Source organism: Coregonus lavaretus (genome assembly GCF_964263955.1).
Source record: "Coregonus lavaretus genome assembly, chromosome: 6".
Taxonomy (NCBI): Eukaryota; Metazoa; Chordata; class Actinopteri; order Salmoniformes; family Salmonidae; genus Coregonus; species Coregonus lavaretus.
This window is the reverse complement of record NC_139993.1, coordinates 2,287,507-2,310,000: the sequence shown is the minus strand read 5'-3', so window position 1 is coordinate 2,310,000 and position 22,494 is coordinate 2,287,507. Positions and strand designations below refer to the sequence as shown.

Here is a 22,494-nt window from a genome sequence, read left to right as displayed (position 1 = left end):
GATCCACATGATAATGTCTGAATCTAGAAATGTTATAACCCTCCTTCCTGTACAATCAAACATTGAGATAAATCCTTTCCTGAGAAATACTTCTGTTTTTACACCCCATACAGAACCAATCAGTCGATACAATAGAGAACAATTATTAAAAAATGTGACTATATGAATCAGACAGAAGGTCACCTAGTCTGCATTTACACAGGCAGCCCAATTCTGATCTTTTTTCCACTAATTGGTCTTTTGACCAATCATATCAGATCTTTTTCAGACCTGATCTGATTGGTCAAAAGAACAATTAGAAAAAATATCAGAATTGGGCTTCCTGTGTAAACAGCCCTACTGACCCACTAGTAAGTCAGATGGTTGATAATCACCTATTCATATCATGTTCCACTAGTTAGTAGGTCAGAAGGTTGATAATCATGGATTCATATCATGAACTAGTGGATCAAGATATGAATCAGTGATTATCAACCTTCTGACCTACTAGTGGGACAGTAGATGACCTGTCATTCATATCGTCAGATTTGTATTGTTGTTCTCTATTGTATTGACTGATTGGTTCTGTATGGGGTTAAGCAGTAATCATTTTTATTTTGTATTATCATTATGTCACAACTTGGATTTTAACCTTTATTTAAAGCTTTTTCATCAAACATACCCTTTTCCTTTTTATGTCAGACGGTCCAGTACCATCCTCAAGTCAATTGCTTTAATTTCTGGAAAAGGCTTAAAATCCAAGTTAAAATCCAGGTCATGTGACATGATTAACCAGAACACAGGGCCCTAATTATCTTTTACAGTCTGTGTGAGATTGACACACAGGCATATCAATAAAATGGCACTTTTCCTAACAAAACTAATTGTGATATCAGCTTCCCACCATCAAGAGTACATGGAGGGATACATTCAATAAGCCTAGCGTGCATACATCTTTGAATGTCAGGTTTGCTGTAAGTGATGGCATCATCAATCTCCTCTCTACCATCTGAACATGCACAGAGGCCTATACAGTGAGGGAAAAAAAGTATTTGATCCCCTGCTGATTTTGTACGTTTGCCCTGACAAATGGCAGGTTTATTTGAATAGTGAGAGACAGAATAACAACAAAAAATAAAAAATGTTATAAATGTATTTACATTTTAATGAGGGAAATAAGTATTTGACCCCTCTGCAAAACATGACTTAGTACTTGGTGGCAAAACCCTTGTTGGCAATCACAGAGGTCAGACGTTTCTTGTAGTTGGCCAACAGGTTTGCACACATCTCAGGAGGGATTTTGTCCCACTCCGCTTTGCAGATCTTCTCCAAGTCATTAAGGTTTCGAGGCTGACGTTTGGCAACTCGAACCTTCAGCTCCCTCCATAGATTTCCTATGGGATTAAGGTCTGGAGACTGGCTAGGCCACTCCAGGACCTTAATGTGCTTCTTTTTGAGCCACTCCTTTGTTGCCTTGGCCGTGTGTTTTGGGTCATTATCATGCTGGAATACCCATCCACGACCCATTTTCAATGCCCTGGCTGAGGGAAGGAGATTTGACAGTACATGGCGCCGTCCATCGTCCCTTTGATGCGGTGAAGTTGTCCCCTTAGCAGAAAAACACCCCCAAAGCATAATGTTTCCACCTCCATGTTTGACGGTGGGGATAGTGTTCTTGGGGTCATAGGCAGCATTCCTCCTCCTCCAAACACGGTGAGTTGAGTTGATGCCAAAGAGCTCGATTTTGGTCTCATCTGACCACAACACTTTCACCCAGTTCTCCTCTGAATCATTCAGATGTTCATTTGGCAAACTTCAGACGGGCCTGTATATGTGCTTTTTTGAGCAGGGGGACCTTGCGGCGCTGCAGGATTTCAGTCCTTCACGGCGTAGTGTGTTACCAATTGTTTTCTTGGTGACTATGGTCCCAGCTGCCTTGAGATCATTGACAAGATCCTCCCATGTAGTTCTGGGCTGATTCCTTACTGTTCTCATGATCATTGCAACTCCATGAGGTGAGAACTTGCATGGAGCCCCAGGCAGAGGGAGATTGACAGTTCATTTGTGTTTCTTCCATTTGCGAATAATCGCACCAACTGTTGTCACCTTCTCACCAAGCTGCTTGGCGATGGTCTTGTAGCCCATTCCAGCCTTGTGTAGGTCTACAATCTTGTCCCTGACATCCTTGGAGAGCTCTTTGGTCTTGGCTATGGTGGAGAGTTTGGAATCTGATTGATTGATTGCTTCTGTGGACAGGTGTCTATTACACAGGTAACAAACTAAGATTAGGAGCACTCCCTTTAAGAGTGTGCTCCTAATCTCAGCTCGTTACCTGTATAAAAGACACCTGGGAGCCAGAAATCTTTCTGATTGAGAGGGGGTCAAATACTTATTTCCCTCATTAAAATGCACATCAATTTATAACATTTTTGACATGCCTTATTCTGGATTTTTTTGCTGTTATTCTGTCTCTCACTGTTCAAATAAACCTACCATTAAAATTATAGACTGATAATTTCTTTGTCAGTGGGCAAACGTACAAAATCAGCAGGGGATCAAATACTTTTTCCCCTCACTGTATATCTATGACAGAGACAGATTTAAAAAAGAATCAATTTATTTCAACAATAACAGATGTGAGTCAATTTAAATGCAGGCTTATTGGAGAACATCAATACAAGTTGCATCGCAAACAAAACCTCTACAACATAAGTATTTAAAAAAAGATCAAGAATCCATCTCTGAAAACAAAAACTGTCTGCTGACCAGCAATCGTCAAAACTGATGAATTAGACGTAAAGAACTTACACTCACCTTCCAAAAAAGACATTGTCCAGAATTGTAGGCTTTGATTTCTAGATTAGTTCGGCACATGAAACAGGATCTGACAAAAATGGGTACCCTCACTCCCAACCCTTACTTACAGATGTTTATGTACAGAATAAATGCAAGGATGATATAATATACAACAGTATGTTATGTGCATTTTGTGAAAATATCAGAGTGAATGGTATTGACAGTTGTAAAAATAGGTATGCTGAATCGCAAATCGACCCCAAACTCTTACTCCCTAGGCACTTCTATGGACCTCAAAGGATTGGAAGTATCCAATATGGCTATCATACAGCAAGTCAGAGATATTACCATATTGGTCAAACCTATCCAATCGTTTCAGATCTGCATGAAATGCCTAGGGATAGGAGTTAGAGGTCAATTTGGAATTCAAAAGCGGAGTTTCAGAAAAGAAGACATTATTAGGGAACGTAGAGGTGAGCTGATAGGGGAGGTAGGGGTGTTGGTGGGGAACATAGGCCCCTAGTGAAGAAAACCTCCCGTTTGCTGCTGGAACACATCGATTGTGTCTTCATCTTCCATTTCCAACTGAAAAACAAAAGTCATTGTCAAGATCAGTTATAGCATCATAGCAATTTATAAGCATGTTTCTACCAGAGTCAACATGCTTCAATGGGCAGGATAAAACAGGTTTTAAAAATATATATTTTTGGGGGGTATTTTTAAGTTTTATTTACATGTTCAGATCAGAATGTTAAATGGGGAGACAGATGAGAGGATTACAGGAGAGAAATTAAGTGGAGGAATGGGGATTGAACCTCTGCCCTCAGGGGCATATGTTGTCCTGGAGGCAGCCCCCGGCACAGGGTAAAACTGTTTGCCAATGAACGGTCAACTCAACCATATGATATGAGGAACCAACAATAACAAACCTTATCGGCCAACTTACTTGTGCTGGTGTGTCTGTCTCGTTGATGGGTTGACCATCAAACCGGAACCGGATTTGCCTAATCGTCAGGCCCTGTGGAAAGGCATCATAAGACACTTAAATATGCAAATACTATAAAATACACAATACTTCAATCAAGGGAACTTGTGCATTGTAATAAAGCCCTCCGTCTGGGTGCATGTGTACAGGACGTCATGTTGCTTGCTTAGGGAGTACCACTTCCTCCCGATTCGGCCCATACCTTGCGCGATCTCGGGACCTCTGCCTTGTTAACACACATGACCGCCCTCCTGAAGCATCTTACCAGTCGGCGCCACGCGAAATGCTAGCTATTCGCTGGCGCAAGTGGGGACACTTCAGGCTGAGGAGTAAGTTTCACACATCCCCATGTGTTACACATGCATGTTTGTAAGGCAACGGATGCTGCGGGTGCCTTACCTGTCTTTCACAATATGCCTTCATGAGTTTGCTGAGAGGTGTGTGCCTTTTGATCTTGAACTGCACCACTGAGCCGTCTTGTCCTGCAACCTTCAAGTTGATGTGGTCATTGTTCTCGGTCTTCACTCCTTCCTAAAAACAAATAAAACAGATTCCATGATTAGAGAAGGGAGTGGATATTTGGAACATTCTCTAGTAACTAAACTATCATTCACATCTAAACTAACTTTCAAATCATGGATGATGATATTTGGATAGAGACTTTAATGTGAAGTGCAATGGTCTGCACAGAATACTCTGATTCATAACAATGCAATGTTTACAACAAGCTAATTGATCATGTTAGCATGCTAGCTACTGTATGTAGCTAGCTGCCATACTGTGCACGGGCCCTCGACGTTAGCCATCTAGTCATCTCGGTAGCATCCTCGCATCATGACGAGAAAACACTTTAAAATGAATATGAACAATATGAATATTACATTTAAATTTGAAAATTAAACTGCTTACATTGACTGACAAAACATTAATAAATCACAAAAGGCACTGTTTACTGATATTATTCACTCGCTAGCTACATGCTAGCAGTTAGCCTAGGCTAGCTGTCCAGACCGATTCTGAAATATTTCCTAGTAAATCAACCGGTTTAGTAAATTAACTGCTATAAACCTCAAACCTTTTCTAAATATCATACAGACCAACATAACGAGAATACATTTTCACTGTAAATATTGCGAATAAAAGACATTTCATTGCTCACCTTGGGTTTTTCGTCTGCCATTGCTGCTACACTTCAGCAACTGTGCGCTTTCTCCACGACCCTTGGGCAGGAGCGGCACTTCCATCTGCGCCAGTTTGGAGAGCAGTCAGTCTCTGCTGCGCTTTTTCCATGACGATACATTTCTGACCACTCACAGTGTGTGCGCGCATATGGAGGACTAAAAGTGCCACAATTAAATAAATAAATACACCATTAAATAATTACTTAAATGTGTCATTAATTAATTAAAATTAGAATTAAATACATAAATGTGTAATTAAATGTGTCATTAATTAATTCAAATACCGATTCATTTTATGTAAAATACATATATAATTATTTCACTATTTACATTTACATTTCATGATCCTGCATTGCAGTGATTCATGAATTACTTAAAACTGTCAAACTGACCCATCAAAGTCAGTGGGCGGGGCTAACGCGAATCTAGTCTGATCCATTGCTTTGGTCTGAAGTAGAGTAGGCCAACCTGGATAGAGACAATGGAGGATCTCCGTGAACTTTCCAGGGAGTTGGTTAGAGACATTTTAAACTTAGCAGAGGATGTAGAAGCAGGACCTGCTGACATTATCCGGAATTGATTTGTCTTGGCTTGATGCAGAGGGTAACCAATCAGGCGTTAGGTTCCGCCTACCAACTTTTGATGGGTCAGTTTGACAGTTTTAAGTAATTCAGGAAGCACTCCAACGCAGGACCATGAAATGTAAATGTAAATAGTGAAATTATTATATATGTATTTTACATAAAATGAATCGGTATTTGAATTAATTAATGACACATTTATGTATTTAATTCTAATTTTAATTAATTAATGACACATTTAAGTAATTATTTAATGGTGTATTTATTTATTTAATTGTGGCACTTTTAGTCCTCCATACGCGCATAGTGTTGCTTGTCGGTGTGTAACTAAACTTAAAAATACAAAGTAAAATGACATTTTCCAAGAGTGTTGATTATTTATAGATGTTTCATCGCCGGTAATCAAAGTCAGTGTAGGCGCAAGTGGGTTAGGGCAGTCTGGGCAGGCATATGAACATAGCACTGCACGTGGCAATTCTTAAAAATTAAGACTTTAATTCTTCATGCGGTGAAACAGCTCTTCGAAAATACATATACAGTACATACTTCTGTTAAATCTCATTAAAGAACCACACATTAATGCACATGAATTAATTTGTCAATCTCTAAAATGGACAATAAATACAGCAACAATTTATATCTAGGTCTGGAAGAGTCCTCCTCCCATTGTAACATGACACTGGTACTGATAACAGAAAATGGCTGCAGAACGCAAACAGACAGAATACAGACAGAGATAGTCAGACACTGTTACATACTAGTACATTGCAAGGGACATCCATAAGCCCTATTTTGAGTGACTGATTCATGTCCTATTGTCCCACTGCAGGAAAAGCACATTCAACATGGGCTGTTTGAATGTGGATGCAAGGTTTAGGACATCGCAGATAGAAATGTAATGTATAGAGCTGACAAGCTTCCCTATTCAAACAACGTTGTTCTACTCAATACAGGTCTATCTCAAAGTGCTGTTGGATAAGCCCCAGGTTTCTACAAACTAATAGTACATTGCTACCAAGCCATTCAAAGTCAAGTCAAGTCCTACAGGCTTGGACAAAGAGTACTGAGAGTGGGACTGCAAATTATATGTCATGAGTATGCAGGGAAAAATTCAGCAGTAAACTGTGATCTCAAAACAGTAGACAGAGCCTGCTTCGCTAACACATCTCTGGAAACTAATACCTTCATGACAAGCACCTAAAAATAAATAAATAAATAAATACTGAAGGATTCAGTCACACACCTTGGCAGGCCACCACCTCCCATAACTGAAACATGTCATTATAGCACTAATATAAATATATAGATAGAAATAGAAAAATCCCACCTGACCAGATAAATAGTGCTCTGCTCTCAAAATACTAATAATTAATTTGAATATATTCACAAAGTGCTTCTCAACACATTATGCAAGAGTTCAGCATTTAGCTATCTGTACTGTCAGTTATCTGCACCATCAGTTTCTACTGTGGTATTGAAATAGAGTGAAAGGGGGCAGGTGGAAAAGAGATACATGTATACCGTATGCTACTAGTCTAGGGCTTCTTTTCCATTAACAGTGACAAGAGGGAGATTATCCCAGTCCAATTCCCGGTAGTTCAGTGTAACCGTGTAATCTTGTGTAACTGCATGATATATCATGTGATAACTTCCACTCTTATCACATGCTAGGCTGGCTCTTCTTGACCGTTGAACGTTATAAACTGTACAAGTGTATATGACCGCTCTCAAACCAAACATTGTAAGTCTGTATGGCATCTCTAAAGTGCAGCAATTATGTAACAATTCCATTCAGAGAAGATTGGGCTTGAAGTGGAAAAAAATTCAACATGACACCTAACAGAAGAACAATGTAACAAATGGCATAATGGTATTAGCGCTTAATAACTTACTAGTATATGAAACATTCACAAATACATTGATTCTCCCCCAAATACCGTCTTTGTAGTGTCAACTGACTCAAGCTCAAGCTGTCCCCAACATGTGTTACTGTATTGTCTCTGGCACCATTTTGGGGTTAGGGGGGCTATAGAGCCCCCCATATCTCAGCTGGGGGGAACTGGTCCACCTCCCCAGTCTCTGTGCACTGCTGCTCTCCCAGTGTGAACGTCAGCTTGTATCTCATCCGGACCTTCTCCTGCAAGTGAGAGAGAGAGACACACAGGCACAGAGTTAGCACACAGGAATCATAAAGACCAAGTAACAACTGTAAAGGATGGAATAATGGATCCTGAACCTTAGCAGGGATCACACATACACAAAAAATGTATGCACTCACTGTACCATAACACGTCTGCTAAGTGGTATATATTATTACATCATAATAACCGCATTTTCAACTCATGCAAATATCAGATTACTAACTCTCATTGACTACACTAGGAGGACTCTCACCATGAGTGGGTTGGCCAGCAGCATGACTTGAGTGATGGCGGCGGGGGGAAAGATGGGGTTAAAGGGCGCCAGGTCAGTTCCCGAGGGCGGTTGTAGTCTCACCTTCATCGACTGGCACGGGGGAAGGAACGAACAGGGAGGAGGGGGGAAGAGTTATCAGTGACAGTTTGAGGACAGGCTTTGGTTCATATAGATTAACTCACAAATATTATAGTTTGAGCAAACTTCACTGCCTTCAAATGTCATGAGTTCTGTTCCTCAACTACAGCAGGGTTCCCCAACTGGCGGCATTGGTTTTAATTGGCCCCCCATGTTTTCTGAGCAAATTTCCCCCCCATTGTTGAACATAAAAGACTGTAAAAATACCAGGAAATCAGCTCCAAATTATTTTATTTTTGGAAATCTGTTCCTAAGTATTCCCACACATAATAGAGAGATACTGTATACTGTATGTGATCGTATACAAATGTAAGCAAGGTTTGAAAATATTATGTTTTAGTCAAATATGATATCTTCTTGCGGTCAATTTGCAGTCTACAAATTATTTGTAATTATAATAATAATAATAATAATAATAATAATAATATGCCATTTAGCTATGTTCCGGCTCCGACCATCTGCTCAAGAAAAAAAGTTGGCCTGTGGCTGAATCTAGTTGATTATCCCTGTACTACAGTGTAAGTACAGACTACAGTGTAATTGAATAAGTTGTAACAGTGCGAGTGTCCACTGTCCAAGTCAGCCTTACCTTGGGTACAGCAGCCTGTAGGACTATGTTCCTGACTGGAAGAGGCGCCGTGTTCAGCATGGACACCACCATCACCAGCACGTCAGGCCGGCCCGGCGGACAGTCAGTGGCAAAGTGCAGGAGAACACGGACCCCGTCTTTATCATAGGCCGTCACAGGACACACCTTGCCTTAACCATCACAGAATGACAGAGAGAGGAAGAAAACACTCAGTATCTGCACTTCCAGCCACTGTACTGATCCATCTGTGTTGACCAGACTACAATACCCAGAAACCCCTGAAGGCAGGCTAGGTCTCCCTGGAACTCACTTGGCTTGATGGCTTCCAGGGGGACGTGGACGTTACTTAGAGAGATCTCAGGGATCTTGGCTGGGCTGGCCTGCCCCAGCGGGAGAATCAGGATGGGGGACAGGGAGCGGAGAAGGGGGCTGTCATCAGCCTGGGTCTTAGGGGACATGGTAGGGGCTGCAGCAGCAGATGGTAGGATGCCCAGAGGGAGAGGGCTGGATCTGGAGGCGGGGATCCCAATTCTCGGGGAGGCAGTGGCACCCATAGCCTCACCCATCCCAAACAGGTCGCCAGCGTTGATCACACCAGGCATGCTATAGTAGATGATGAAAGATGGATGTACATTAAAACATTACTCTGTACCGCCCATCCCTACTGCATACACTCGAATGAATAGATCAAGAAATATTCAAGCAATTACGCCAATTGGTTATTATAGTTGGTGGCATTTAAATGCTCCTTCAGTTATCCACTTTCAAGCCTCCACAGTTACATGGTGTGCTACATGCTAGCTAGCATCTAGCCTCCACAGTTACATGGTGTGCTACATGCTAGCTAGCATCTAGCCTCCACAGTTACATGGTGTGCTACATGCTAGCTAGCATCTAGCCTTTACAGGAACAGAACGTTTGATTGGTAGCGGAGATGAGCACCTCTTGGGGCTGCCCAGATCCAACATGGCCAGGTCCTGCAGACTGTGGTTCAGGGAGGCAGAGACTGCCTGGGCAGCAGCACTGGGGTAGGGGAAGGAGGCCGCCGCTGACGATTGTGGGTAACTGACAGGGGCGGCTGTCTTAGAAGCAGGCTCCGTTGTAGAAGCTCCTAACAGGTCCAAAGTGGCGTCTGTCGTAGAAGCTGCAGAGAATACAGTAGCTGGAAGGGCGCTGCCAAACAGGTCCAAAACTGGGTTGGGAGCCTGGAAGACAAGGGGTTTAACATCAATTGTTTAACAAAAACCCATGACAATTACCATTAAACAATGTGTGTCAAGCTAATATTGTTAAGATCAATATTTCCAGGAAGGATAAATATTTCTGCCAGATAAATGCTTCTGAAAGTGTTGACTGGTTAGGACACTTGAAAATGGCCATTTACCTGCAAAGATGTCGTCCACAGATTATTCAAGTTGTCATCTTTTGCAGGAACTGGGTCATTAATTCCTGAAACAAACAAACAGTCAATATATCAGTCAATATATTCTCCTATTCTATCAAGAAAACCCTGATTCCCCAGAAGAGGGAGAGACTTTGGCAATATATGTGGGGATTAGGTAGGTCCACTATGTGAATTCAAGGTAAAAAACATTAATCACAAAGACACACAGAAGACTAATGCTTTTTTATCAGACATAAAGGTGCTGATACAGGATGTGCTGTACCTAGAGAGAGGAGCTCTTTGTCCAGTAGAGACAGTGCGGCAGAGGGTTTGCTGGGGCTGGGGTCCTCCAAGGCAGGGAAGACCTGAAGGTCCTGGAGGGGGGCAGACCCGTACAGCAGGTCGGCTGGGATGAGGTCTGGGTGCTGGGCTAGAGGAGGATGCTCTGGTGGGGAGGGGCTCAGGAGGTCCAGACCAGCCAGGTCTATCAGGATCTCAGACTGGTTGCTGTCTTTGGTACCTGGCCAGGGAGGGAGAGAGATTGAGTTTCACTTATGTGTTGCTGCTATCATGATTTGGGAAGTTCACAAGATGAGGGTGAAACAGTCCAAGATGGTAAATACAATAAGACACCAATGTGATCTCATATGAAGGGGGGCTTATACTTTTGTAAAGAATCCCCAGACCTGGGTCTCAGAAAATAAAAGGTTGAATATCCCTGATAGAAAATAAAATCTGTGAACACTCATGTTCTTACATTGTGTAGTAGTTGATGGTCCAAGTGGCTCCATCTCTCCATTGACAGTCTGTCCTTCCACAATCCTCTTATAGGAGTTGATGACACGAGACAGGTCATCGCTGGCCTGCAATATGTCACCTGGGGGTCACAAAAGGTCAAAGGTCACAATGAAGGATCATCCAACCAATCAATATGACCAATGGGAGGGATTCAACTATTTTGGCCAATAAGATGGCAGGCCTCAGAGGGTGTTGGTTACCTAAGCTGCTGTCATTGTCCTCTGTCTCTGTGGCCAGCTTGAACACAGTCCCCCTCAACTTGTCACAGTCACCGTAAAGCTCCTGAAATAAAATAAAAAAACACCAATAATATTATTATATGAAGACAACACATTTCATATATGCTTCCAAAGTGTATTAACAATGTGGTTTTAACAACAAAAGATTGATTTTCAAGCAAACTTTCATTGTGCTGTAAGCGATCTCTTTTTATTTTCCACAAAGTCAGTCTACACAAATAGTGTCCATCTATAAAAAAAAATTAGAAGAGTCTACAATAGTGATAGTGATGTAAGATGTGGAACAACTTTGATAAGCTCCTTGTCTCCATCCGTTGATTGGTCCCTGCTGAAGTGGCTGAGCATCTCGTTGAGCAGTTTAACACTGTTGTTGACCTCCTCCAGGGTGCCGCTGCGCTTTGATGCTCTCTGCAGCCTCACCTCATCCTGAAACACAGCACACACATGCCTTGAACCCACTGGGACACAGTGACAGATTCAATCACTTGTCGTCATTATGTTCGCCATCATGATGTTTGTGTAGCAGCTCTGTTCACACAACTGCTGCCTATGTCACGGGATGCATATCTGTATGATGATGCATGTCGGCTAACCTCTTTGACCATGTTTTTGATGAGGCGGTTGGCCTCCTGTAGATCCTCAGGCTTTTTGCTCTTCAGAAGCTCGGCCAGTCGCTACAGAGAGAGAGAGAGAGAACGAAAGTGAGAGAGGGGAGAATAATCAATCAGTGTCTCTAGTACTCTAGTCTGTTTCCCACAGTATGGTCCAGTCACAGCAGCCAAGGTCTGTGAAAGATCGCAGGGTTTGAGAAAACATATTTGATCATAGATCAACTTGAAGCTCTGCAAAGCAAACATGCCACGACCAATGAGAAAGAGGATGGGATAGTCAGGTGGTTTTATATTGTAATTGTATTGACATAGCCATAATCTATCTAGCCTATGCTATTTGTATCCCAAAGACAGAAACATATATTTTTTTAAGATGGCACAATTAACACGTTCTTCACAAAGTCCATTTCTAGCGTCCGTATACAAAGATCTTCCATCAAACATCTTAATAATAATATAATATGCCATTTAGCAGACGCTTTTATCCAAAGCGACTTACAGTCATGTGTGCATACATTTTTACGTATGGGTGGTCCCGGGGATCGAACCCACTACCCTGGCGTTACAAGCGCCATGCTCTACCAATTAAGACGGAAGCATCTCACCTTGCTCTTCTCCTCGTTCTCAAACACAGGGTTCTTGGGCCGGGAGGGCGGCGACGGCATCAGTGTCTTATCCAGAGGAACCTCAGGGTCAACTGTGACAATACCTGAAAAAAGTAAACAGTTAGTAGTGCCATGGCGACTTTACAGTACAGTAATCCCTCGTTTATCGCGGGGGTTACGTTCCGAAAATGACCCGCGATAAGTGAAATCCGCGAAATAGAAAACTTTTTTTTTTTTACAATTAGCAACTATTACATGTATACAAATACAGTGACTCACGTGTAGGCCGTTTCGTCGACATTATGGGTTTAGAAGATGTTCGAAATTACAAGATAATTTGGCCAACTTAATGTAAATTTGCCAAGCTGTTTTATGTACGTACACATAACTGCACGAGACGACAAAATGATAGCACAATTCGTAGCATGTTTTGATACAAGAAGCGGGAGTGAGTTTTTAGCGAATCAGAATGCAGAGCACAATGCACCAAAAAAAAAAAAAAAATGCATTATGAAAATCCGCGAAATAGCGAATCCGCGATAAGTGAACCGCGAAGTGGCGAGGGATCACTGTATAGGCTAAAAACCAATGAAAAACTGAAATAGGGTCATTTTCAATGTTGAAATCCTACCTTGTTTCTTCAGCATTTGATAAGCTTCACTGATCTTGGCCTCATCGGGTAAAGAGAGCGTCCAGCTGAAGAGCATATCTACCACTCTCTTCTTCACTACCTCCGACACTCTGTCACCTAGATACTGGAACAGGGTTCAGTTGGATGGATTCCATTTTAACAAAGCCACAAATTACACAATCATATAGAACTATGGGACTAGGGACCAATACAAAACAGTTGATATTATCTACTTACTTTAGGTGACACCACTTTGATGAGTTCATTTAGAAACCTAAATTTCCCAACTTCGTTATGAAACCTTTTCCCGCAGTTCTTCATGCAAGCCTCTAAAACCTGCAGTGAGTGGTCAATGTTAAAGCTCCTAGAATTATAGGCCTAGTGATAAATGATAAATACTCAATGTAAGAGTGGGATGTTACGCACCATCAAAGCCTGTATTGCCTCCCATTCTTGTGGGGACTGGATTTTATGGGCTAACAATCTCACAGCAATCTGTGGGCTTAAGTTAAAATGGAAATCCTATCATATCAGAACAAATCTCAAACAATTCAAGGAATCGACAGTTACAAATTAGGCTAATTTGAGGTTATGCAGTTGACAATGGTGACAACAATAAAATGTTAAAACCATTACAACTTCAGAAAACCCTATCGATTACAATGAGATTACTACCATAACACTGCAGAAATGAGTTCAGCTTCTGAAATATGATCCAGTGGACATGCTGTAACGTTACTTGAAGAGCAAAGAAAAAGCATCCATACCCTTCCAATTCCTTATTGATTTGGTCACAGAATCCTATAATATACTCCCAGTCTTCCTGCCTGTTGGATGGGTTGGTGGCTTTGTCTGCAAGAGGGGGGGGGGGGGGGGGGGGGGGGGGGGGTAGATATTCACATGAATATCTATCCCTGACTGAGTTTTCATAGCCTTCTTTAGAAAAACTGCTGATGGCTGACATCTGAATGTGATAAAAGCCAAACATGTAATGTAAGTTACAGCACATTTGTCTTGACGCAAGCACTGCAAGATCTAGTCGAATGCAGGCAGCCCTTGCAGTAAAATTAGGTAGCTAGGTTGGCAGCTAGCTAGTCATAGAGTTGTGTAGCCAACTGGTGGTGAATTTGTAAACAACTAACGTTCCAGTAGTTGCTAAGCTAGCTAGCTAACTAACTCCAAAAATCTTGACAACTAGTAAGAAATAGCTAGCTAGCTACCTAACAAGTGTCAATAAAGGGTCGTAGTCAATGGGCAATTTGAACATGAACTGTTGTCAAAACAGTTTGACAGCTAGCTAGCTAGCTAACGTTAGCTAGCATTGCAAGCCACCTCTCATGACCCAAACATTGACTCAAAACACAAATAAATGAACATAGACATTGTTGCCATTTGTATAAAATGTACATTCTAACTGGTGATGTAGAAGTGAATTGCCAAATTGTTGAATATTAAAACGATGCATAAAGAAGTACATATAATTGAATTTCCAAGCATGCAACTCACTGAGCCACGACTCCAGCGACTCCCCTTCCGCATCCGCCATATTCACTGCGTTAGGGAGACACCAATGGGCGTATTCGATTATGCTGAGCCACGGGGCACCGGTCGTGAACGGGCAAAAGCGGTGAGGGAGGAGCTCATTTTCAAATCGAACAGTAATCTGCTGCGATCGGTCATGTTGTCTACAGCATGGCGCATACAACATCCAGTTTCCTTACAATATTTTCATTGGGAAGGCAGATAAAACGTTTTTATCGAAAGCAATCACTTTTGCATGTGAAAACAGAATCCTACTCACTAATCCACCTGCTTAATAATGTAACTTTTGTTTTGAGCCAACTTCACTGGGGCTTTGAAAGGGGCACCTGGCTCACACCCGGGAGGCAGCCCAACGTTATGATAATTTGTTGGCACAGATGGTTTGTTTAGCCTACATAGCAGGTTAGGATAATTAACGTAGCAGGTTAGGTGAATTAATGTAGCAGGTTAGTAGAACTAAGGTAGCGGATTAGGATAATTAACATACAGGTTAGGATAATTAACGTAGCAGGTTAGGAGAACTAACGCAGCATTTATTTATGTTTTTGTCACATGCGCTGAATACAACAGGTGTCACCTTACCGTGAAATGCTTATTATGAGCCCTTAACCAACAATGCAGTTTTTAAGTAAGTATGAAAATGCAACCGGTCAGGATGCTCTCGATGGTGCAGCTGTAGAACTTTTATAGGATCTGAGGTCCCATGCCAAATATTTTCAGCCTCCTGAGGGGAAATAGGCATTGTCATGCCCTCTTCACAACTGTCTTGGTGTGTTTGGACCATGATAGGCCAGGTCGCAGTTGTAAATGATAACTTGTTCTCAACTGGTTTACCTGGTTAAATAAAGGTGAAATAAAAAATGATGTGGACACCAAGGAACTTGAAGCTCTCGACCCACTCCACTACAGCCTCATTGATGTAAATGGGGGCGTGCTCGGCCCTCCTTTTCCTGTAGTTCCTTAGTTTTGGAACCAGGCTGCCGCCTGGGCGTGAGCCAGGTGCCCTGTTCAAAGCCCATGGCGAAGTAATCTCAAAACAAAGTGAAGTATGAGCACGTGGAGTAATGAGTATGATTCTGTTTTTTCACATGCAAAAGTGATTGCTTTTGAGCTTTATCTGCCTTTCCAATGAAAACGAGATAGAAAATTCAAACATTTATTTTATGGAAAAGCGATGAATGTTTCTGAACGACGGATCATGCTGCTTTGACAATATAACAGAGCAGCGCAGATTGCTGTACGATTTGAGCAGGGTGCGCCTCCCTCACCGGTTTCGCCCGGTCACGTGACGGGCCTTAGCCCGGTGCGCCCCGGGCCAGGTTAATAGAATCCCCTCATTGTAATAAAATAGTGGTAGATAGGATTTGGGGTAGACTTTTATTTTACAGCCCTCTACTAGAAACTGAATGTGGTTTACTAGTCTGTATAGGAAACAAGCTTTGAAATGCCTAGATGATAGGTATAGCTCAACTGTAAACTAGGGTGACCATACGTCCTCTTTTTCCCGGACATGTCCTCTTTTTGGACCAAAAAAAACGCATCCGGCCGGGATTTCTAAATCGCCCAAAATGTCCGGGATTCGGCTTTTGCTTTCTACACTCGCCATTCATTGTGTGCGTTTTTGGGGTTTTGCATTGCTTTGACCTTTCTTTTTAGGTCCCGCCTTCTCACACGCCACCATTGGTCGGTCATGTAGGCCTACGCAAACATTGGTCAAACTGCATCTCAATCATTACCCTCACCATGGCAACAGCCAAGAGACAGAGCAGCAGCTTGCTTGTCAACAGTGGCACATGGGTCGTAGAACAGCGTAAAAATGTAAATTCATAGACGATTTACAGAGAAAATTCCTGTGTTTTCGTCTTGGTCGGGATCCGTGTGAAGCAGAATGCATGACCTGCAAAGCTGGCACGTACGTGTCAGTGTCAAATAAAGGTGCTAGCGACCTATGTGACCTAAGCCACATAAGTTCCGCAAAACACAAAATTGCAGCTAAAGGAGAGAGTTCGTCAGGTAAATTAACTGACTATTTTGTGAGAGCAGGTAAAACAGAAGATGCTGTTACTGCTGCGGAGGGAGTTTTTGCATTCCACACCACGAAGCATCACAATAGCGTCTCAAGCGCTCGTACTAAGACCGAAGCAATTGTTAACGCTGTGATAGCACCACATTCTATCGACATAGCTCTGAAAGCACTAGAAGACATACCTTACTGTGGTGTTTCTACTGATGGGAGCAATCACGGTGCTGTGAAAATATTCCCTCTGCTTATTCAGTATTTTGATTGGAAGAATGGTGGCGTGCAAAGTAATTTAGTAGAAGTTAAAAACACTCCAAATGAGACAGCTGATACGATCGCGCAATACATCACAGAAACACTGGAAAATAATGGGATTTTTTCAAAATGTATTGCATTTACAGGTGACAACTGCAATACAATGTTCGGGGGAATCCGGCGTGATGAAGAAGGAAATAATTTTTTCGCAAACTGAAAGAAGTCATTGCAGAACAAGTCTTTAATCGGTGTGGGCTGCCCAGCACACGTCTTGAACAATTGTGTTCATTACGGGGCAGACACACTAGATGTCGATATTGAGAACATCATCTTCAAAATATGTCAATACTTTCACATCTACACTGTGCGCACAGAGAAGCTGAAGGAGCAGGGACGGCCTGTTCAATAGGGCGATATGGGCGACGCACTGCCAAACGGGAAAAGGAAGGGATTTTTTTTCTAATCAATTATATCACGGCAACAGTAGTTATCAGTGTTCACGTCTGATCTGCCAGCCACTAAATGTCAAATCAGGCTAAAGTCGTGCTTCAAATGGCCCCGCCCGTTTTTGGGGCGATTTCAGTCAAGTTGAAAATCGCCCAGAAGTCTCTCATAGCCTGTCATGTAAAATCTATTTTTTTCAAATTTCTAAGCTTTCAATACATTCTCTATGGGTGTCTGTGGGCTTGCACTTACGCGCTTTCGTCATACGTGACGTAACCATGAACGTAACTAAGACAATAGCGGCTAGCAGCGTCTCTGTTGCGACCTGCAGTGTGGCGTTATTTTATGTTTTTAATTTGTAGACTTAGTTTACAAACATTCTGCCAACCATGGATTTCCAGTGGTTGGTTTTGGACTGATCTTGTTGATCGTGTACATACCCGCTACGAACGGACTAAATAATGAAAACGCTGCTGGCAGCGGAATCCCAATACAGCTGGGAGACTTGGCTGGATGACAGAGTCCCGGACAGAGAAGTGGAGCCGGCCGGCTTCACCCTGGTCAGAGCGGACCGCGATCCTGGTAAGAGAGCGACTCTGTACCCCGACATTGAACTGCTTTCTGTGTCATTGCGACCTTACTATCTGCCCCGTGAGTTCCCCCAATTGTTTGTTACCGTTGTGTACTGTTGATAATCACAAGTTTACTGGAGAACTGAGACCAAGTAGAGACTTTGGACAGGGTGGATATGGTATAATAAAGGCAGTTTATTCAGAGGTAAAGATATCTGGAATCGCGTGCACGGACTCGTTCGTCAAACTCTTAGGGAGAAGAGAGCCCCGAAAACATTGTGTGCAGACATTTTATACAATAAATGATGTAGGTTGAATCTAGTAGTTCTGATCTTCTGATTGGTCCTGATGAGTTGGGCGAGGTCCCCTCCACTGTTGCATTGGCTCTGAGTCGGGTTCTCTGTCTTCAAATGTTCAGCCTAAAGAGAGGGGATTTTTGTGTGTGTGTGTGTGTTTAACAGTGATGATGTGTGTGTGTGTGTGTGTTATCAGTGATGATGTGTGTGTGTGTGTGTGTGTGTGTGTCCTCAGAGCAAGAACTCGTGAGTTGGAAGAACTGAGAGACCTATGGCGTGGGTGTTGTCCTTGGCCACCTGCTGACAAGGCTGACAAGATAGGACTCTTTTGTCCATTGTTATAGGATAGGAACAGCATTGATTGAAAACAAACGCCCAACACAAAATGGGTCATGCACAAGATTTTAGTCAGACCAAGCTATAACATTATATATTTACTACGACAGTACATTCAACCAAAAGCTAATATAACAAAGGCATCAGAGATTATTTATAATCTGTCACAGAAACTGGAATCCATCTCCCCAGATCAGTCAATAAATGCTTCTGGTATTGACTTATATGCTGCCCCTGTCTTCATGTTGTTGCTGGACATATCTTTTTTAAAATGTGTGTAGGTCACCTAAATCATCAGAAAAATTGCCCCTCCTGAGAATTTTTTCAGGAGCCGCCACTGTGAAGGAGTACTGTGAATTTGTTGATGTTGAATACAGAAGTCTCCTTTCTCACAGCAAGATGCAATGGCTGTCATTATTCCCAGGTATTGAGAGGCTGCTACAGATGTTTCCAGCCTTGAAAGCATTATTTTTGTCACAGGAAAAAACACCCTCCTTGATCAATACGTTTTTTGAAGATGAGTTCAGTGAAATTTACCTCTGGCAAATGCACTCACTCATGTGTGTGTTTTCATTCACAAATTCAATTGTGGAAGTGAAGAACCTTTTGAACAAAGTCCACACCATGCTTCTTGAACGAGAAGACCAATAACGTCATGTCCCTTAAAGTTAAGGGACTATTGGCACAAAAGCACAAGGATGGACTTGGTAAGAATTGTGACCATTTCAGTGCTCAAGTACAGGGTCTGTACAGTTCATGCCTGGAGTATCTGGAGAAATGGATGGCACCCATGGAGGAGTTCTCCTCTTTCATGTGGATGGATCTGAGTGAGACACCTGACTGGAATGACATAGAAGCCTGTATCAAACACCTGGGAGAAAAGGGGTTGCCAATTGATGATGCAAAGTGCTTTGATCAGGTCACCAACCTGAAGAAATTCACAGAAAGGTGTAACAGTGATGGAGAGTTCAGTAATCTGCAAGCACACAAGTGGACCAAATATTTTGAAAGGTTCAAAAGCATAGATTTTCATTCAGAGCTACTGAAGATTGCACAGTTTTTCTTTGCTATTCCTTCTCACAATGTAAATGTAGAGAGCATTTTTTCACTGATGCAAAGCCAGTGGACAAAGGAAAATAATCACTTGTCTGTTGAGTCATTGAAGGGGCTTTTGTGTACACAATACACCTTTAAAAACATGTCGTGCAAATACTTTCAAGCCTACTTGATTGGTAATCAAGGACTGTTGGGAAAGATTCGATCTTCGGGAAAGTATACCAGAGAGCATCAGGAGGACTGACATTATTTTTGACTGAAATTGTGGATTTTTTTATGACAACTGTTTTTTTCTTTTAATTTTAAGCTATGGCCATGAAAAGAAACAGTGTCATGTAAAAGGTGTTAAAAGCTCAACTCTTTTTTTTTGTTTTTTTGTTATTATTCTATTGTTGAGGGCCAACAGTTGAATGGAAAGGATGTATTACTTTATGTATTAAAGTTCAATAACATAGTTGCATGGTTGTGAACGCATTTGTATTTACCACCCACTGCGGTTGTCCGTCTTCCTCCCGCTCCCACTGTCCTCTTTTTTGAAAACTAAAATATGGTCACCCTATGTAAACAAAGCAACAAAGTAATTTCTAACAGGACAATAAGTTGTTACATCCATTTTTGGATTTATAAAGGAATTATATATACCCAATGATTCTTGGAGAATATAACTTATAAATGCCTCATGAGCTTAGTTCAACTCTCGTACCCCATCGGACCAAAATAATAAGCTTATTTTTTACTCCAATGTTTGTAAGCAATGTAAATGTAAACAAACACTGTATAGCCTCAAAACATGGTTAAAACTATAATGTTGATTTCATGGATGGTCATTCCTTGCATCCACAGCTCTGTCTATGAATTTGAGAGTGCTTACATTTCTCCAGGCCCATCCTTCAGCTTCTTACCAAAAACAGAGTTGGGGTGACAGCTTTGTTATTGTTTCAACTAAGGATTCAAGCTTTAATGGTTTCAGTTTCAAAATATTTTTTAAAAAAATACGGTTTTACAAAATAGAATATTCACGCAATGTAGAAAAATTACAGATTTAAATTTGGAACAACCAAAATCGGCTAAGGCGACTCTAGAGAAATAATAAGAAATATCTTAATTATTAAGACTTGATTAAAAGGTAAGAAAATAAACATATCCTTGGTTATACAAATTTAAACAAGGTATAACGCAAATCAGTCAAGATACACCTGATAATAATACCGAGTGTGCGGTTATCAAGTCTGCTTCCTCCATAAAACGTTTTGGGGAAACGTGTCGTTCAGCACAAACCGTTCCGCAACGTAGCAAACGTTCAATCAGATAGAACAATGAGATTAGTTTAGTTATAAAAATATTTGGTTCAATCGAAGTAATCGCACCCCGGGTAACAACTTCCGCCGCATTTGTTTACGAGGACGCTAACATTACTTCGGCTTTCAAAGGTTGACCAATATGATCTAATATCAAAAGCATTGGTTACTAAGTGATATTATTTTCAGATCTACTGATGAACAACTGAATCACTTAATCAGAATAGTTTACGAAAGTCTGACTTTTCTAATTGAAGCACGCCAGGCCATTGTAGCCTGGCTACAAGCGGTTCTACGTCCACGTCACCACAAGAGCAGAGGTTGTAATCTTTGCTGTCATCTCTCGTGGAAAAGAAAAAGTGAAAGGGGGATACCTAGTCAGTTGTACAACTGAATGCATTAAACTGAAATGAGACCAGGGGGCATTTAACCCAACCCCTCTGAATCAGAGAGGTGCGGAGGGCTGCCTTAATCGATGTTGGGCCAGTAACCGAAAGGTTGGGGATCGAATCCCCGAGCTGACAAGGTAAAAATCTGTCGTTCTGCCCCTGAGCAAGGCAGTTAACCCACTGTTCCCCGGGCACCGAAGACGTGGACATACTGTATCTACGTAAACATAACTGGTACCCTAGAGCAGCTGACCTGACCTAGTAAGGCAAAAGGATACACGTTTTTCAAAGATGGAAATGTGAAAAGGATGCTTGTCAACACTACAACTGGAGGAGAGTCTAATGTAGTGTTTGTCAAGACAGAGGTGTTGCTATCAATGAAAACAAGAGAAGCGCCTCATGTTGCCTGGGTGGCTCTCTCCTCCTTGCTGCTATGCACATCTGTGTGGTAGGTGTAGAGGGGCACTGCAACCACGTGGCAGGTGTAATGTACAAGCTGGTTGACCACCAGAACCTGTCACAAACTAAAGTGTCCAAGGAGGCAACAAAGCTCAGCGACATTGTATTTGAGCGACATGTGGTCCTCTGTAGCTCAGCTGGTAGAGCACGGCGCTTGTAACGCCAAGGTAGTGGGTTCGATCCCCGGGACCACCCATACACAAAAATGTATGCACGCATGACTGTAAGTCAAAGCGTCTGCTAAATGGCATATTATTATTATTTATGACAGGGATAGAGACATAAACACTGATGGGGCAAAACAGCTAAATAAAATAAAAATGGGTTACTGTGCCTTATCCCCCACACACCTTAACCTTACCGCAACAGACATTAAACACCTTTTGACAAGGTTAGAGGCAACAAAAACAGGCCTTCTGCTGGCAGAGACCCTTACTGACAATGCATTCCAGCCTGTGAATGTCCTGGATGAGCCTGGTCCCTCCCATTAAAAGGATATGATACTCCACTCCAAGATGTCCTTACCACTGAGGGAGACAATGACATTCAAGGGGGCACTGTTGCACTATCTGCTGACGAGGAGTTAGATGTGAGTGACATCCCTGTAGAGCAGAAAGCCTACAACCTTCAAAATGTTGTTGTTAGTGATGGGAGAGTGAGGGACCTATAGAGAGAGACCAGGGGGCAAGCACCATGATTTGGCACGAGGAGCGGATAACGGCTTCAAACTTCTTCGCTGTGATCAGGAGGAAAACGAAGCAAACAAAGTTAGCTGACAACCTAACAAATCCAGTTCACAACCATACACACAGAGTTTAGTAAAGAGCATGAGCAGGACGCCTACAAAGCCATTAGCCCACATTACAAGGTGAAGAACTCCGGCCTAGTGGTGCAC

The 22,494-nt window shown here is 42.1% G+C and overlaps 2 protein-coding genes across 2 annotated transcripts; both read right to left on the bottom strand.

Annotated features, from left to right (window-relative positions):
- Positions 1-2,578: 2,578 nt before the first annotated feature.
- On the bottom strand, positions 2,579-5,007 carry sumo2a (small ubiquitin like modifier 2a). The gene is made up of 4 exons (XM_084164330.1): positions 4,920-5,007; positions 4,160-4,291; positions 3,722-3,793; positions 2,579-3,360 (listed from the first exon to the last, which is right to left on the bottom strand). The coding sequence occupies exons 1-4, from the start codon at positions 4,938-4,940 to the stop codon at positions 3,295-3,297; spliced, it is 291 nt and encodes a 96-aa protein (XP_084020456.1). The 5' UTR covers positions 4,941-5,007; the 3' UTR covers positions 2,579-3,294.
- A 799-nt stretch (positions 5,008-5,806) lies between these two features.
- On the bottom strand, positions 5,807-14,481 carry LOC311130788 (ADP-ribosylation factor-binding protein GGA3-like). Its single transcript, XM_084163586.1, has 17 exons — positions 14,439-14,481; positions 13,700-13,784; positions 13,359-13,434; positions 13,170-13,268; positions 12,933-13,056; positions 12,302-12,405; positions 11,679-11,759; positions 11,374-11,511; positions 11,047-11,128; positions 10,806-10,925; positions 10,332-10,568; positions 10,049-10,113; positions 9,607-9,869; positions 8,975-9,267; positions 8,665-8,834; positions 7,917-8,027; positions 5,807-7,659 (listed from the first exon to the last, which is right to left on the bottom strand). Exons 1-17 carry the CDS (start codon positions 14,476-14,478, stop codon positions 7,549-7,551), a joined length of 2,199 nt encoding a protein of 732 aa, XP_084019712.1. The 5' UTR covers positions 14,479-14,481; the 3' UTR covers positions 5,807-7,548.
- Positions 14,482-22,494: the final 8,013 nt, after the last annotated feature.

Excerpts from the sequence above, each read along its gene's own strand:
- sumo2a (XM_084164330.1), bottom strand. The coding sequence starts at position 4,940 with ATGGCAGACGAAAAACCCAAG. Across the intron at positions 4,292-4,919 it reads TGGCAGACGAAAAACCCAAG|GAAGGAGTGAAGACCGAGAA; the intron begins GTGAGCAATGAA and ends ATTTGTTTTTAG. Across the intron at positions 3,361-3,721 it reads AGACAGACACACCAGCACAA|TTGGAAATGGAAGATGAAGA; the intron begins GTAAGTTGGCCG and ends TTTGTTTTTCAG.
- LOC311130788 (XM_084163586.1), bottom strand. The coding sequence starts at position 14,478 with ATGGCGGATGCGGAAGGGGAGTCGCTGGAGTCGTGGCTCA. Across the intron at positions 9,268-9,606 it reads GATCTGGGCAGCCCCAAGAG|CATGCCTGGTGTGATCAACG; the intron begins GTGCTCATCTCC and ends CATCTACTATAG. Across the intron at positions 7,660-7,916 it reads TGCTGGCCAACCCACTCATG|GAGAAGGTCCGGATGAGATA; the intron begins GTGAGAGTCCTC and ends TCTCACTTGCAG.